The sequence below is a fragment of the Cydia strobilella genome, chromosome 1 (genome assembly GCF_947568885.1).
Source record: "Cydia strobilella chromosome 1, ilCydStro3.1, whole genome shotgun sequence".
Taxonomy (NCBI): domain Eukaryota; kingdom Metazoa; phylum Arthropoda; class Insecta; order Lepidoptera; family Tortricidae; genus Cydia; species Cydia strobilella.
The window spans coordinates 32290873-32307675 of NC_086041.1; the positions used below are offsets into that span (position 1 = coordinate 32290873).

Below are 16803 nucleotides of genomic sequence, written 5' to 3' on the forward strand. Positions count from 1 at the left end.
CGTGCAGTGGGACGTAATGGTCGTGATGATGATACAATAATAGTTTTTATTATATAAAATCTTATTTCACGAATTTTCACTAATGAATACCCGGAAAAATTGCAGTATTAGGTATGATAGATTTTTTGCCGTTACTGTAATTGCTAATTAGCTTTTATAGACGCCATTAAAAAAATACGAGTGATCGGAAAGATTCGAATGCACTGTACGCAAAAGTTCAAGATATAATTTAGAGCGAAGGCCGCGAAGGCGGGTAAAGACTAATTATTAACGTGTGCTTCCAAATAATATTATGTGGCAACCAGTAAGGTCAGCTTTAGAATTGTTAATTTTACCAGCTACGGCCAACATTAAGTGAGTACATGAAAGTGCATGTTTTGATGTGTTTTATACATCAGTAATCGGAGCGAAGTGAGATTCATAATTAAAAACATTAAGGAAATTGACAGCAGGTTTAGAATAGAAATGAGCCATAAAATGTATAATATTGAATTAATGATAAAATCTCTTTATTTACATACAAGATATATACAGTGGTACTACGTAAACGAAATTAATAACTAGCTTAAATCTAAAATAGGCCCTTGAGGCATTGTACCAAGGATGCTGGCGGCATTTACTCGCTGTATCGCAATGCTGATACGTTGTGCGAGGAAGCCGCCAGCTCTTCGGTCACCAGTTACGTCAACCAGACGCTTCGCGATTTCTGCAAACAACTTGTGCGCGCTGAGACCCCATGGACCTAGAGTTTCAATTTATACATTATACAAATACATGCTTCGTAACATCAGTTAATAGTCCTTAATTCCGAATTACTGAGTAGGCGACATATTCAATTGCAAATTTTGACATAGGTATTTATCGCCACTTATCGTAAAATTTAGCGATATGGCAACCACGGCATTTTACGAAGCACATAGAGGCCCCATTTCCTTATAGGTATTATTTAAGTTTCGATGGGTGTTTTCTACAAACGACTGTCATCTTGGCTAAGCCCGCTGATGCCCGTTTATCAAAAGCTTGTAGCTTGTAATACAAGTGGAAGTCCCTTTCTAACAAAAGCTGTCAAAAAGAGACTTCCACTTGTATTACAAGCTACAAGCTTTTGATAAACGGGCCCGTATACATTTTCTGGCACCGAATTCTGTAAGTCATGGTAATCAGAGGACGACACAGAATGTGTCTGAACCTCAACAAAGCATTGTCATATTGTGAAACTTCGGCAGATTAAGCAGTCAATGTCGAAAATCTCTGCTCACGGTCCGGAACTGCATTATCAGTACATCTTACACAATTATATTAATGCATAAGTATATAATTTAACAAGTGCAAGTCGGACTCGCCCACCGAGGGTTCCGTACTTTTTAGTATTTGTTATAGCGGCAACGGAAATACATCATTGGTTGGTTGTACCCTTAACTTGCTGCTAGAAGAGCGGGGTCTCCTGTCACAAGTATTGCAATACTTACTAGGAGGTCCCAACCCATTTTCAAATTGTAACACAATGATTGTGACCAATAAACGATTTTCATTTTCATTTTTCATTTCATCTGTGAAATTTTCAACTGTCTAGCTATCACGGTTCATGAGCCTGGTGACAGACAGACGGACAGTGGAGTCTTAGTAATAGGGTCCCGTTTTTACCCTTTGGGTACGGAACCCTACAAATCAAAATTTTAAAATTTTTCACGCAATTTATATTTTTGAACTATTTTTTAGGGTTCCGTACCCAAAAGGTAAAAACGGGACCCTATTACTAAGACTCCGCTGTCCGTCTGTCTGTCACCAGGCTGTATCTCATGAACCGTGATAGCTAGACAGTTGAAATTTTCACAGATGACGTATTTCTGTTGCCGCTATATCAACAAATACTAAAAAGTACGGAACCCTCGATACGCGAGTCCGACTCGCACTTGGCCGGTTTTTTATGATCCTGATTCGCTACGACCTATGATCTAGTTGGATGCTGGGACACCTAAATAAGGTAGGTACTATACACGTAGAGTCAGACTAAGATTAAGAAGTGTTATTTTAAAATCAAACTTCTATGAAATTATGACGTTTAAATAACACTTGCACGTCTGTGCTATAAAAATTGCTGCAGAGTTATCTTAGTCTTACGTTATCTACGTCCTACTCGCACAAAATAGTAGATTGTTAACCAAGGGATGAAAGATGCCTTTCACCCGAGTTAAACACGACTCTACTTTTCATTTCGAATACGATGAAAGTAAAATGCACGTGTTTTTGAGAAAACATGACTAGATGCCAGTTGCAGCATCCACACTTGACAGACTGATCAACGTCACCCGATGCGCCGCGGCGGTTTACTATGAAACTTTCCATACGGTAAAATTTAACAGTTTGGTGCAACGGATCACCCTAAGTCAGGGGTCGGCAACAGGCGGCCCGCGGGCCGCATGCGGCCCGCGACCCTCCTTGGCTATTTTGTATATAATTTTGACAAACGACAATACCTGATAAAGTCATAAATATTAACAAAGTGCGGCCCGCGTCAATTTCGTTAACTACTATGTGGCCCTTGGCTGCTAAAAGGTTGCCGACCCCTGCCCTAAGTAATAAATTTTTATACTATTTATTAAGGGTGCTTTTGATTTACAGTTTATGTAAAGTACCATAAAATCAGGTAACTTTCGTCCACAACTTACAACTACGGTCAAAATTCAAGTTCCAGTAAAATATGTATAAGTATTTTTCAAATTATGTTAAATATATAATATAGACAGAGCATTAGTGTATCTATAAGCTCCAAAATAAATGTAACGAGTACAAATCATAAAGGCTCGTTAAGAATCAACGTTAAAAACTGGACCATAGTTGTACTTAAGGACTATAGTTACCATTTTACGGTATATAAAAACTAAAACCAAATTTCAATTGTTTATCTTAAATAATTGGACTTGAGATTTAGAGACTAGAGGATGCGTAAGATAAGTTACGCACGAAACATAACGTAACATGGTAACGTTTGATTTTTCTCCCCATAAATTTTCATACCCTGAATAAACTCCAAAAAATAAATCAGATTTTTAGTATTAGTTAGATTTTAATCTTACGGCAATTTATTTTGTTTTACGCGAGTGCATCTACGAATAGTTAATTGCCTACTACGAGTACATGACGTTTTTGTTTTGATGTTATACATGTTTACCGAAACACAAGGCTAAGATGAAAACGAACTCGCCGCCTTACCTATGACCTCAATGTTAAACATACAACTTAAGTACTTAATTTGTTAACTTAACTAGTAGTTCGCCCCGAACTGAGAACTCGTGGTTTGCCAAAAACTATATCTTAGAGCGATTGAATCTGTTGCACCTACTTAGTCTGCAATGAATCGAAAATCGCGTGCTGTGGAGCCCTTAACTGATAGATTTATTAAGTTACCATAAATTTAAAAAAAACCGGCCGTGCGAGTCGGACTCGCGCACGAAGGGTTCCGTACCATTACGCAAAAAACGGCAAAAAAATCACGTTTGTTGTATGGAAGCCCCACTTCAATATTTATATTATTCTGTTTTTAGTAAGTAAGTAAGTAAGTAAGTAAGTAAATATTCTTTATTGCACCAAAATTATACATTTTACATACATGTAAAACTACAAAGAAATATTTAAAGAAAAAATAGAACCAGGTAACAACAGGCGGTCTTATCGCTAAAAAGCGATCTCTTCCAGACAACCTTTGGGTAGCAGGAAATGTAGAACTCATACAAAAGTCAACAGGTAGTGCAAAGAGCTAAATATGGAGACTATTAAACACAAACACACATACTACAATTACTACTTATACATATAAGTATTAAAACGAAACCTAACACACAAATAAATATACAATACAATATATATATAGTATTTGTTGTTATAGCGGCAACAAATACATCTGTGAAAATTTCAACTGTCTAGCTATAACGGTTATAACCCTAATAAACTGTGTATCTGAGGTAAGCCGTAGGCCGTAGGTAATGTCTTTTGTTAAATGAAAAATACCTATATTATGTTTATTTTATTTCGTTTTTATCTTGCTAATTATTTTAAAATAGTAAATTTAAAAACTATTAGAAATGTGTAAGCCAAGCAATTTCATTTGAGACCAAACTCGACCATACTTTCTTGCAAATAAGATGTCCAGAATAGCAACACCCCTCACAAATAGCTTTTTAGCCTTCTAATAAGCTCTTCTACCTCAATACTGCTCATAACTTAAATGACTAAAATATAATGTCCGGCAAAAAATCGTAGAAAATTATTGCGGGCGCCACTTCCTACGTAACTGTCATAGTTTTGACGTAAAATGTTCAAACGTGGTAACAATTTAGTATGAATTTTTTTTAGTACCATTTTATTTAATTTTTACTATTTTATGTCGCACTAATGAGTACACGTTTACCCAATTTCCTTTAAATTAGAACAAATTTACTTAAGTTATTGTCCATTGAACTAACATCTGATAGTTCAGCTTAAAAACATCGAACTGAACGTAAGAACTTTGCTTCGTTCGCTCGTTCGATTATTGACGTAATCATGTTGGGAGATAACTACCGATCGGTAACTAATTAAAAACTCTTAAATATCATCTTAGCCTCGCCGTCAGTCTGTTTTCCAGCAGCATTTAATAAGCCATAAAAGATATTGAAATACCTACATTTATTTGTTTTCCGGTGATTCTTTGATTCTTGCAATTGAGTAAATAAAATGGACGTAAATGTAAAAACCTTCGTTGTGCGGGTTGAACGATTCCGTTATGGCAGAAGAAGACTGGCGAAAATTTTCAAGCGATTTACAAGCTGATTGCTTATATAAAAATATATTTAGAATTCTTCAAGATGTCCAAAGATGTGACTAAACACTTCCTACCATTTGGACACCGGTTCGGTTATTCGCTTTCCATACAAAAAACAATTGCGTTTTATTAAGTCATTTATATTCGTTTTTTTATACAGAAATCACGCAAAAAACTGTTAAGGTCTGTTAAGACACTTAAATGTTCATAAAAGAGCTTAAGGTGAAGTGGAACTAATCATATGGACATGGACTATATAAAATATGATCAGCGGCAATCCGTTAGTAATGATAATGAATCAATGTAAGGCTCCTAGATGTGTTTGGGCTAATTGTATGTATTTATCATGGCCATATGGCCATATTTATGGTTTATATAAACGAAATTGTTAAATGTTTAAACATGTTTTCATAAGAATTGCTGCAACAAACGTTTCGTTATTTCTTAGTTAAAGTAGGCCTAATATTCCCAATGTTTGAAGACTTATTTACCACCTCTATAAATTGCTGACGGGTACTTTGTCTTAATACTTCTGAAACAATGCAGTTACCGGTCTCCAGTCAAACTAAGTGTCATTTGCTTCCGCCGATCTAATTAATTGTTCTTATGAACATCCAGTCGTGTCGCGTTGCATGCAGTTGAATTCACATGTCTGTCGTAAGTTGCTTTCATTTGCCTGATGTTTTGGATGGTTCACGCCACAATCTCAGATTACTTAGCTCGCGGGTTGCGAACTTTGCTATTGGGCAATTGGCTCCTTTCACGGAACAGTTTTTATTCCTGCTTGCCCACTTGTGCCATTAAGTAAGAAGACATAGATCTACTTGGATCTACTTATAAGGCTTTTTATCCGACAGCACGACTCAAAGGAGGGTCATTCCACGCGCATCTCTATAAATCGTAATTGTATAAGAAAAATAATTAGGACAATTTGTTCATTCTGTTTGCGAGGCTGGTGGTGGTGGTGGATGGTAGGGTAGGGTCCTACGTGTATTAGGTTATACCTAATGAAACTGTATTTGTTAAACATTTGCGCTTTTCTACATTAAAGGTGTAATAGTAGGTACAATCGCCATCAGATATATCAGAGCGGCTATAGATGCTCACAAATATCTGAACACGCCAGCGTTAGAGTGCGTGTTCAGAAATGAGTTTTTTGACCCAAGTGAGTGTCAAGAAAATATGACATGTTGTGCCAAGTCAAAAAATTTGTGACGTCACTTTACCTAACTTATTTAAATTATTTTATTCGCTGTTCAGTTCAATCACGAATAGTTAAATAACAAGTTTTTGGAACGATAGTCGTTTTTAATCGTTTAATTTTCTTTTCTAATCTGTTTTGGGTCATAAAATTGCTTTTAAGTATTTCTTTTGTCAAAAATATTAATAATACATAATTTGATTTGCCGATTTAATTAAAAAAATGTGACGTCACACCAGAGGGGAGGGGTTTGCCAAATGTGACCAAGTGTGACAAGGAGGGGGGAGGGGTCAAAAAACAGCAAAATTCGTGTGACGTAATTAATGGCCCTTTCCATAGAAAACGAAGCGCCGGAAGCTCCGGCCCGGCCCGCATGTTCATGACTATTTAACCTTTCACTGAGCAGGAAAAGCGTGCATTACATGGCAATATTATTATTTAATACTCTTACTGACGATTTTAAGGCCCTTTCAATAAAATTACCTTTAATAAATATTTATTTGATCATTTCATAGAAAATTGTTGTTATTCAATTGATGATGATGCACATGTAACTTATTATAGGTAATAGAAATTCAATGTTTTATTAGTCAACACCAAAGATAGATATAACTCCGTAATAGATGGATACAGTCTAAGGAAAAAACGTGCCTCGAAAATAAAGGAAATTTAATTCTCGTTCAGAGGGCGCTACTAGCTTTGGCCAACTGTCGTATAGTTGACGGTTTCGTTTGTTATTTAACAATTTTAACGCATATCAGTGAAAGAACATGGGTCAAAATCATAAAAATTATTAATGCAAATAAAAAAAATCATTTATCCATATTTAAATACATATTATCGTATTTTGAAAAATATTTATTTTTAGTTTTAAAGTGTGTCGACAGATGGCAGTGAATTTACTGGGGTTACAAAATTTACTATGACAGTACCGCTCTAGTATAAGTTACTCTATGGTCAACACGCAATGAACCTATTGTAAGAATTGTAGGTACCCATGTTTATATAACAAATATTATACAAATTGTAATTTTAAATTATATTACTAATTTATGATTGTTATTTAATTTTGTTATAATTTGATTTTTCAATGTGACATTTTTCCGAAAAAATATTATTAGATATAAAAAGAAATGTTTAATTTAAGAATATTTGTACCCCATGTATTATGATAAATTAAGGATGGAAACACAATGTTGTCAGACCAATTTAAGGTGCGTTGAGGCAAGATTAAATTTTTTATGAGGAGTAAGACAAAAAAAAACCGTATGCTAAAGCATTACGGACGACTTTTCATCTTACCCCTCATAAAAAACCCTTCAATCTTACCCCAACGCACCCTATACCCTTTTTTATGCAAATAAAGTATTCAATATACCTACGACGTGGTACCGTCACCCACACTGTTAACCGACTGTTCGTAAACCTTATTACAAAAGGCATAAAGTCCACCGATGGACAGTTAAGTGTTGCTACCTACACCTGCGTGTTAGTGTGTGGTGTTTGTACTACCTATGTAATAGTTATTTAAAATACTGCTTAGTTTAGCTTAGTTTCAAAACAAGTCCTATCAAGCATGACTAAAGTGCTTTAAAAACTAACATTAACATTATAGCCGGCGATGCTAAATGTGTAGTTACTCGAGCGTCGTAGAGACCTATTGGAATCGAAATATTAGATGATAAGAAGAAAAAAAGGTTATATAAAGTTTTTTTTTAAAGTAACAGGAAAGCGTCTAGAGATTTTATTTTAATTTCGGGGGGTTGATGGTTAAAAAAACGTTAAGTAGATTGTGGATTTGGTCGTTTTGGTCCAAGTTAATGCTTTAATTTTTCTATAACTGAATATGACATCTATTAGTACGCATTTCCTTCTGACGACCAGAAGTTCGGCGCCCGATTTTCACATTGTAACCGTCAGATTAAGGAAATGCGAACAAATAATTGACAGATTTAGTAATAGCATAATTATAGCGTTAGTTTGGACTAAAATGACCAAATCCACAATCTGCTTAACGATTTGTTGAACCCCCATCACCCAACGCTCAACATAAATGAGGTAAAGGTAGACTTCACGGGATAGATCTTATCACTCATATCTCATATCTTAATCTGACCCGCTCGAGTAACTACAAAAATCCCCTCTTGGGCTCCCCAACCATTAGATAGTATGTCTACGGATTTTACTCTCGTCTCAATGTAAGCCTAGCGGTGTATGACGGTTTGACGTTGTATTACGCGCACTTTGTATACAATATTAACAATATACAATGGAAACATTACTGACAGACACTAAACAGGCTATTTACACCTTGTAAAACATTGTCGTTTGTCACAATTCGGTGCTCCCGCGATTGCGTAGGTAGTGTACAACCATCAGATATATTTGCGAGGGTTTTCACAAATATCTAAAGTAGAGATGAATATGAACTTGGCCGAATACGAATATTCGGTTCAGCTCATACCGAACCGAATATTCGGTTGAGCTAAAACTGCCTAAAACGCTGAAAACAAGTTTATTCAGAGGGCCTACCGCGAACACCGAAGTTTGCAAATTGCTGGGATCTTTCTTTTTCATCGCGCGATACGCCATCATCAGTCTCCCTTTCACTGTTGGTCCTAATTAAAAAGAAGAGAATACAAACATACAAACAAATTACAGTAAAACTTGGTTAAGTGGGACCTGGATAAGTGCGAAACCTCTATAGCTAGGACTCATGGTGCAGTCCCGACACTTTAGCACTAAATTACCTATGTTAGTGAGTCAAAACGAACCTTTATAACTGGGATTAGTACTTTCGATATTATAGTCAAAATTACCTCTATAATTGCGACAGAGTGTATGTTACCTTTTCTACTGAGATTTTACTTGAAGGAATACTCTTGCTCAATTGTTTTTTAGGGTTCCGTACCCAAAGGGTAAAAACGGGACCCTATTACTAAGACTCCGCTGTCCGTCTGTCCGTCTGTCACCAGGCTGTATCTCGTGATCTGTGATAGCTAGACAGCTGAAATTTTCACAGATGATGTATTTCGGTTGCCGCTATAACAATTTAACAAATACTAAAAACAGAATAAAATAGAGATTTAAGTGGAGCTCCCATACAACAAATGTGATTTTTGACCGAAGTTAAGCAACGTCGGGCGGGGTCAGTACTTGGATGGGTGACCGTTTTTATAGATAATGGTACGGAACCCTTCGTGTGCGAGTCCTTCTCGCACTTGGACGGTTTTTTAGGGTTCCGTACCCAAAGGGAAAAAACGGGACCCTATTACTAAGACTCCGCTGTCCGTCTGTCCGTCCGTCTGTCTGTCACCAGGCTGTATCTCATGAACCGTGATAGCTAGAGTTGAAATTTTCACAGATGATGTATTTCTGTTGCCGCTATAACTAGTAATGTTATAACACAAAACCGATTAGGAAAGAAAATTACACTAATAAAAACAATAATCATTCCAAAAACAGGTTACCTATTTTTATTTTAGCGAAAAATATTAAAAAAATTCGGTTACTGGTGAAGTTAAAGTGACGTCACAAAATTTGTGACTCCCCCTCCCCCTTGTCACAACCTGTCACATTTTCTTGACCCCCACCCTCCCCCTAAACGTGTGACGTAATTAATGGATGACCCTTCTACAGTATTTTTTGTCAGTTGTCGGGTACAATCGTAGGTATTACCTAAGTTATATTAGGTATTAACAATGAGAAAATTTAACCACCATGGCCCAAATGGACGTTTTCACCGTACACAATTTAATAATTCACCGATGACATCATCACAAAACCGCCATATGTTACGAGTTATCATTACAAGTCGAATTAACCTCTCGAGCTCAAGGCGTCAGAGATGACGTGCTGGGAGCAAGCCACAATGGGTTGCATCAGCTCGTAGGAACCGCTTCCGCTCCAAGACCAAACTAATTCACAACACATTTCGTATCGTATGCGAGAACGTCCAATATAACTTTACATTCACATCGGTAGCAGCCAAGTACGCATCAGCGATCACGCTTCTACTGGTTCATCAAAGGTAAAGCGGTCGGTGAGCGCGATAAATCCAGTTCAGACCTCGCTGTGAGTGGGAGATGCCTTTTAGTATATAACGCACGACCACCGACCCCTAGGCAAGCACTCATCGTTCAGCTTCAAGCATGAAGGTAACTAAATTATCATTACACGAATTCGGCAGTATTTAGGTTTTAAACATTAAGCTCATCATCGTATTCATAAGTACCTTTCATATTTTTCGGTGAGATAATAATTATGTCGCTGCAACAATAACGATGGCTTGTAATGATCTAAGTGTGAGAGGATGCTTTTTGTGAATACTTGAATAGTATTATAAGATTTATGAGGAATCAGCGTTAGAACTTAATGGCTAAACTATAAAAGGCTTGATTGCAAAATAGCTTTATAAACAAGCTATACGTCCCAGTACTAGACGCTCAGTTTTATTAATGTAAGATATTGCATATTGCTATGGATTTAAGTTTGGTTTTATTCAAGTAATCACGCAAAGTCGAGCATTGAGATATTTACCATTAAAAATGTAATAATCTTTGGCGGTGACAGTGTTCTAAGACCTACGAAACCAATAAAAAAGTTTATAGTTTCTGTGGGTAGCCCTTAAATTAGGGCACACTTTTTCTTTTCAAGTTGCTTTCGAATTAAATGAGAATCAAGAATAGCAATAAAGCAAGACAACAACTGTTATTTATAAAAACTAACCTCTATTCCAGGTATTCGTGTGCTTGTTGGCTTTGGCCGTAGCGGCGCGCGCTGGCTCTCTTGGCTGGTCCAGCGGCGGCGGTGGCGGGTACGGCGGCGGCGGCGGCGGTTGGTCGAGCGGCGGCGGCGGCAGTGGCTGGTCCAACGGTGGTGGCAGCAGTGGCTGGTCCAGCGGTGGTGGCGGCGGCTACGGAGGCGGCGGCTGGTCGGGCGGCGGCGGCGGCGGTGGCCATGGCGGTGGTGGACGTAAGTTAAACATTGTCTGCTACTACGAAGGCAATTTTGAAAGTCATTTCAAGGCATTTTATGATCAGTATGTTATATGCATAGTGTATGCATATGTTACCCATATGGGACTAGACGTACCTATAGGGCACCCACTTTGACGCACGCTATGCACAAATGCAAGAATGTGTATTCATATCGCAACTAATAAGGGTAACATGTAAATAATTGTGTCTTCATTTTAATATAAGTTAAAGTTAAAACTCATTACAATCGCGAGCCTAGCCGTGTTCCGTAGTGTTTATCCGGTTCAATGTACATAATATTCCTTTAAAAATTCAAGTTTACAATTGCATAGTTGCACGCTGACAAGTTTCCAATCTCATTAGAAAACTTTAAACATAATTTAAAATAGACAACTTATAACAACTTACGCTTACTTAGAAATGCCTCAATTTAAAAACCTGAAACATAAACCTTGCCAGTAAATAGTAAATTACACCATACACATTATATATCTAAGTCGCACCCTTCTTTGTTCTATTACAGAAGTGAAGATCATTAAAATCATCACCACCGGCGGCGGCGGAGGTAAGTTCACGTTCACACACTAATTCTACATCCTCACGGTTAAATCCGCATGTTTTTAGATTTTAAATGGTCAATTTATGCACTTATCATCCCTATTTCCACAACCATTCCGAAAATTTCGCGTATTTGCAAAAGGTTTTCTTTTTAAACCATTAAATCAGAAAATTCCGGCAAAGGTTTGCAATGTGATTGTATTTGCGACAATTGCGACAGTAAAATAACGTGATCAAAAAAATAACTGTAAATATAGGGCGACACAATTGTCTGATGTTTTTTTCTTAAATAAATTATTGTTAAAAAAGCAACCGTTAGCGAGTATCTAAAGTTTTATTTTGAATGTACAGGCGGCAGTGGTTGGCCCAGCGGCGGCGGCGGCGGCTGGAAGAGCGGAGGCGGCGGTGGCGGTTTCTCCGGTTGGCCCAGCGGTGGTTCATCCGGTTGGTCAAGCGGTGGATCCTCCGGTTGGCCCAGCAGCGGCTCCTCCGGCTGGTCGAGTGGTGGCGGCAACGGTGGAGGATGGAAGTCTGGTGGCGGCGGCGGCGGCGGCTACGGCGGCGGCAGCAGCGGCTGGTCGCTCGGCGGTAGCAGCGGCGGATGGAAATCTGGCGGCGGCGGCGGTTATGGCGGCGGCAGCGGCGGCTGGTCGCTCGGTGGCGGCGGCGGTGGCTGGAAGTCCGGCGGATCATGGTGATCACCATTCTTAGCTCAATTGTCAACAATACATTAATACTTTCATATGAATTAGTTTTATTTACACTTTACCTTGTCTGAATCATACGCTAAGGGAGTGTCACAGTACACACGAATACGATGAAAATACCGATATTTTTTTTTTCAATAGGTACAACCATGATTCTTCATAGCTATTTCCTCTTCGCTGTAAAGAGCTAATATGACTGAAATATATACACGTCACGTATCGGAAAGCATTAAGGAGTATCGGAATATCGGAAGCAGAGAGTTGTGCCATTGCCCATTAGTATAGCTATAGCATAGTTAATAGGTATACTTATGGCATATTTCAATTACATATAACTGTTTTTTGTGCAACAAGACCACCAAAGTAATTATTGTATACCTAAGACTTGGTCTTGAGTAGCACATATAACTTTTCATCTCACCTGCTAACTTATTGGAAAAAAAAATACAACAAGATATTATTTATAAATATAGGTAGGCATGTATCACTGGTATAAATTATTAATCGATTTCATTACTTATTAGATTATTTTAAAACGGGTCACTCACGTATTATTAAGTCGAAGTGATTTCATTACTTATATAAAAGGAAGGCCCTGTTAATTTAAACGTGTAAAGGAAAATAGCCGGACATAAGAAAGGACGAAACAAAGTCACTTCACAATTACTCGGTCAATATGTTACAAATTAACTAGGTTCATTGGTTTAATGGCTCCTCTACACGATGGCCCATCGCTGGACCAGCGAGATGGCCATGCGATGGTTATGGCTCCTCTATAGTCTACACGATGGACCAGCGAGTCGGCCATGCGATGGTTATGGCTCCTCTATAGTCTACACGATGGACCAGCGAGTCGGCCATGCGATGGTTATGGCTCCTCTATAGTCTACACGATGGACCAGCGAGTCGGCCATGCGATGGTTATGGCTCCTCTATAGTCTACACGATGGACCAGCGAGTCGGCCATGCGATGGTTATGGCTCCTCTATAGTCTACACGATGGACCAGCGAGTCGGCCATGCGATGGTTATGGCTCCTCTATAGTCTACACGATGGACCAGCGAGTCGGCCATGCGATGGTTATGGCTCCTCTATAGTCTACACGATGGACCAGCGAGTCGGCCATGCGATGGTTATGGCTCCTCTATAGTCTACACGATGGACCAGCGAGTCGGCCATGCGATGGTTATGGCTCCTCTATAGTCTACACGATGGACCAGCGAGTCGGCCATGCGATGGTTATGGCTCCTCTATAGTCTACACGATGGACCAGCGAGTCGGCCATGCGATGGTTATGGCTCCTCTATAGTCTACACGATGGACCAGCGAGTCGGCCATGCGATGGTTATGGCTCCTCTATAGTCTACACGATGGACCAGCGAGTCGGCCATGCGATGGTTATGGCTCCTCTATAGTCTACACGATGGACCAGCGAGTCGGCCATGCGATGGTTGAGAGCACGCACTATGGAATGGACCACGTGTAGATGCGTACGCACCATCGCTGGCCCACTACCTTTGATGTGCGGACGAAACACCGACACCGTGGCCATTCCACCGCCATCCCGCCGCGCCACATAAGCCATCCGACACCACTAATACCCTCTCTACACGCTGGCCCATCTTAGTGGGCCAGTATGATGGCCCATAGAGGAGCCATAATATCACTCAACTTCTATTCTCGAATGTTATCATGCAAGCTGAAAAGGTTAAAATCCTTTATAGGCAAAAATAATCTCATTTATAAAGGGATTTGCAACTAACCGATGTTGTAGAGTATTAATAAAATAAACTATGTAACGTACGTGCTGGACACTGTTCCAATAGTTGCCACCTACAACCCTAATTCCAATCAATTAGTGATTAACGGGCTGTCGACTATTACATATAGTGCTAGTTGCAACACCCGCACTTGACAGGCTGATCAATGTCACCCGGCGCGCCGCGGCGGTTTACTATGAAACTCTCCATACAATAAAATTTAGCGAACTCTTTAACGATGACAAACAGTTTAGTGCACCGTGCTATACCAATCTAGACTGTCAGTTTAAAGTTGTTGTTAAAATATCCGCTACAGCTTCTCGTGACGGTACGGATGCGAGAGGTCAATTTTAAATGACTACAGCGTAGTTCCCCTGAATTAGAGCGATGACCGAGGTCATAATGGCTCTATTAGACGAGTCTAATGACTTCATATATGTATAATACTCAGAGAAAAGGTCTGTTGAAGTCTAATTACACGAACTTGGTGGTTAAGTATTCGCATCATCTTTGCTAGATGCCACGCGTTGTCCACTTTAAGGTACCATAGGCATATACTATAATAATATAATTTTATTCAGACAAAAACAAATGAATGTTATTCTTGGATATGCGCCGCCTCAACCCGACTCGCTCAGTATTCTATGTAGGAATTCTAAAACGTATCGCCGACGACGACCGGTCTGGCCTAGTGGGACGGGTCCCTGCGTGTGAAGCCGATGGTCCTGGGTTCGAATCCCGGTAAGGGCATTTATTTGTGTGATGAGCACAGATATATGTTACTGAGTCATGGTTGTTTTCTATGTATTTAAGTATTTATATATATTATATATATCGTTGTCTGAGTACCCACAACACAAGCCTTCTTAAGCTTACCGTGGGGCTTAGTCAATTTGTGACTGTGTAAAAATGTCCTATAATATTTATTTATTTTATCACCGGAACAGCATCGCATGGCCTCGGCACAAGTACAACACAAGAACTCGCAGTTACCGCGCTTCCAACTGGTTGACTTGACACTGTTCGCACGTCACTTCGATGTGCTATAATACGCGGATAGGGTTGTCTCGCTCAAACGTCGGAGCGTCGTGCGAATCACATCCAGTGTGATAACCGCCTTTCCGTGATGGTCTCCCAGTAGGCGCGGCGCTGTAACGGCTCGGCCACGACGCCCACGCCGCCGCCGCCGTTGCCAGTCGCGCAATGTCGTGGCCGAGCCGTAACGCTACGTCTTACGTAGGCGAACACTCGTGAACGCGAAGCCAAGCGGCGCGGCGCGGCGGGCCCAAGGCGTTCGCGTTCGCAACGAGATCGCCCACGTAGGACACTTCTATACGTATCAAAGGATTGATTCACCCCACGCCGCGCCGCACCGCGTCGCGTTCGCGTGTTATTCGCCTACGTAGTACGCTGCGTAAGCGCCCTGTCGCCCAGTCTCAAGTCAACCAGCCCCAGTCGTGCCTACCTCTGAGGCGTTTAGTCGCTTCCGCTACGTGCTTACGTATGGTTGACACCTAGTTGAGGGTGAGCAGTTGAGTTGGAGCGGCGCTGGTCTGGTGTCGAGCTTTTTAAAGTGCTTCATTCAACCTTTAAGTAGTACTTAAATAGGTAGTATAAAGAACGTCAACGCTTTTCTAGTTAGTAAAGGATCTTAACAAATTCTACGGATCTGATCTTTTGACCAGAAGTATACTAAGAATAATTGTAAACAGCGGCATCTATCGGTAAATTGGCTTACTAATTTGCGCAACCTGTATGTATGTTGTTTTTTAGGGTTTCGTACCTCAAAAGGAAAAAACGGAACCCTTATTGGATCACTCGTGCGTCTGTCTGTCCGTCTGTCACAGCCTATTTTCTCCGAAACTGCTGGACAAATTAAGTTGAAATTTGGTACACATATGTAAGTTTGTGACTCTCATATCACATAAAAAATACATTGTTAAAAATTGTGTAATGTACGGAACCCTTGGAACGGGAGTCCGACCCGCACTTGACCGGTTTTTTTTTATTTGATTAAGTTTATTTTGAATTTAAATGCTATCATCGTTACTTCGTTAGGTCTTTGTGACGAGAGGTAATAAAAACCAATGGCTGTTTTAAGTTAAATACGAATGAATTAACCTACTATGGTTCCTATTAACTTGCCACAGGTGTCATGTAACTAGAGGTAAATTTAGTTTGTCTGCATGAGCTCAAGGCATCAGAGATGACGAATTGGGAGTCAAGCACAATAGGTTGCATCCGCTCCTCGAAACCGTTTCCGCTCAAAGAGCAATCTAATTAAAAACACATTTCGCATCTAATGTGAGTTGGTACACTATAACTTGACCTCGAGACCAGTAAGAATTAGATATGCATCGGGGACCACGGTTAAGCTGGTGCCCTTCAGATAAAGCGAGCAGTGAGCGCCGTGAACCAAGACTAGACCTCGACGTGCGAAATGCATTTTGGTATATAATGCACAACTACTGACCCCTTGGCAAACATTCATCGCTGAGCTTCAAGCATGAAGGTAACTAAACTATAAATTACCCACAATGCACGAATGTCATAAAAAAGTTGCATTTAAAAGTCAGCTTCCTAATTACAGTAAAACTCGCTTAAGATTCTGAAGGAGAAAGGTACCTATTATAGTATGAATTTTCTCAAATTATTTTTACGCCTAAGACTAATAATATGAGCGCTCGACTACATTGAGGTGGTCGATGCGCGATGGTCCTACATTGCCAAAACATGTTACAAGTATATAGATTTGAACCTTAAAACCACCACGACACAGCCGCTTTTTAAACAACAT

General features: G+C 39.6%; 1 protein-coding gene across 1 annotated transcript; it reads left to right on the forward strand.

The window, feature by feature from the left end:
* Positions 1-11140: 11140 nt before the first annotated feature.
* Positions 11141-12437, forward strand: LOC134741577 (uncharacterized). The gene is made up of 4 exons (XM_063674448.1): positions 11141-11168; positions 11505-11546; positions 11891-12163; positions 12388-12437. The coding sequence occupies exons 1-4, from the start codon at positions 11141-11143 to the stop codon at positions 12435-12437; spliced, it is 393 nt and encodes a 130-aa protein (XP_063530518.1).
* Positions 12438-16803: the final 4366 nt, after the last annotated feature.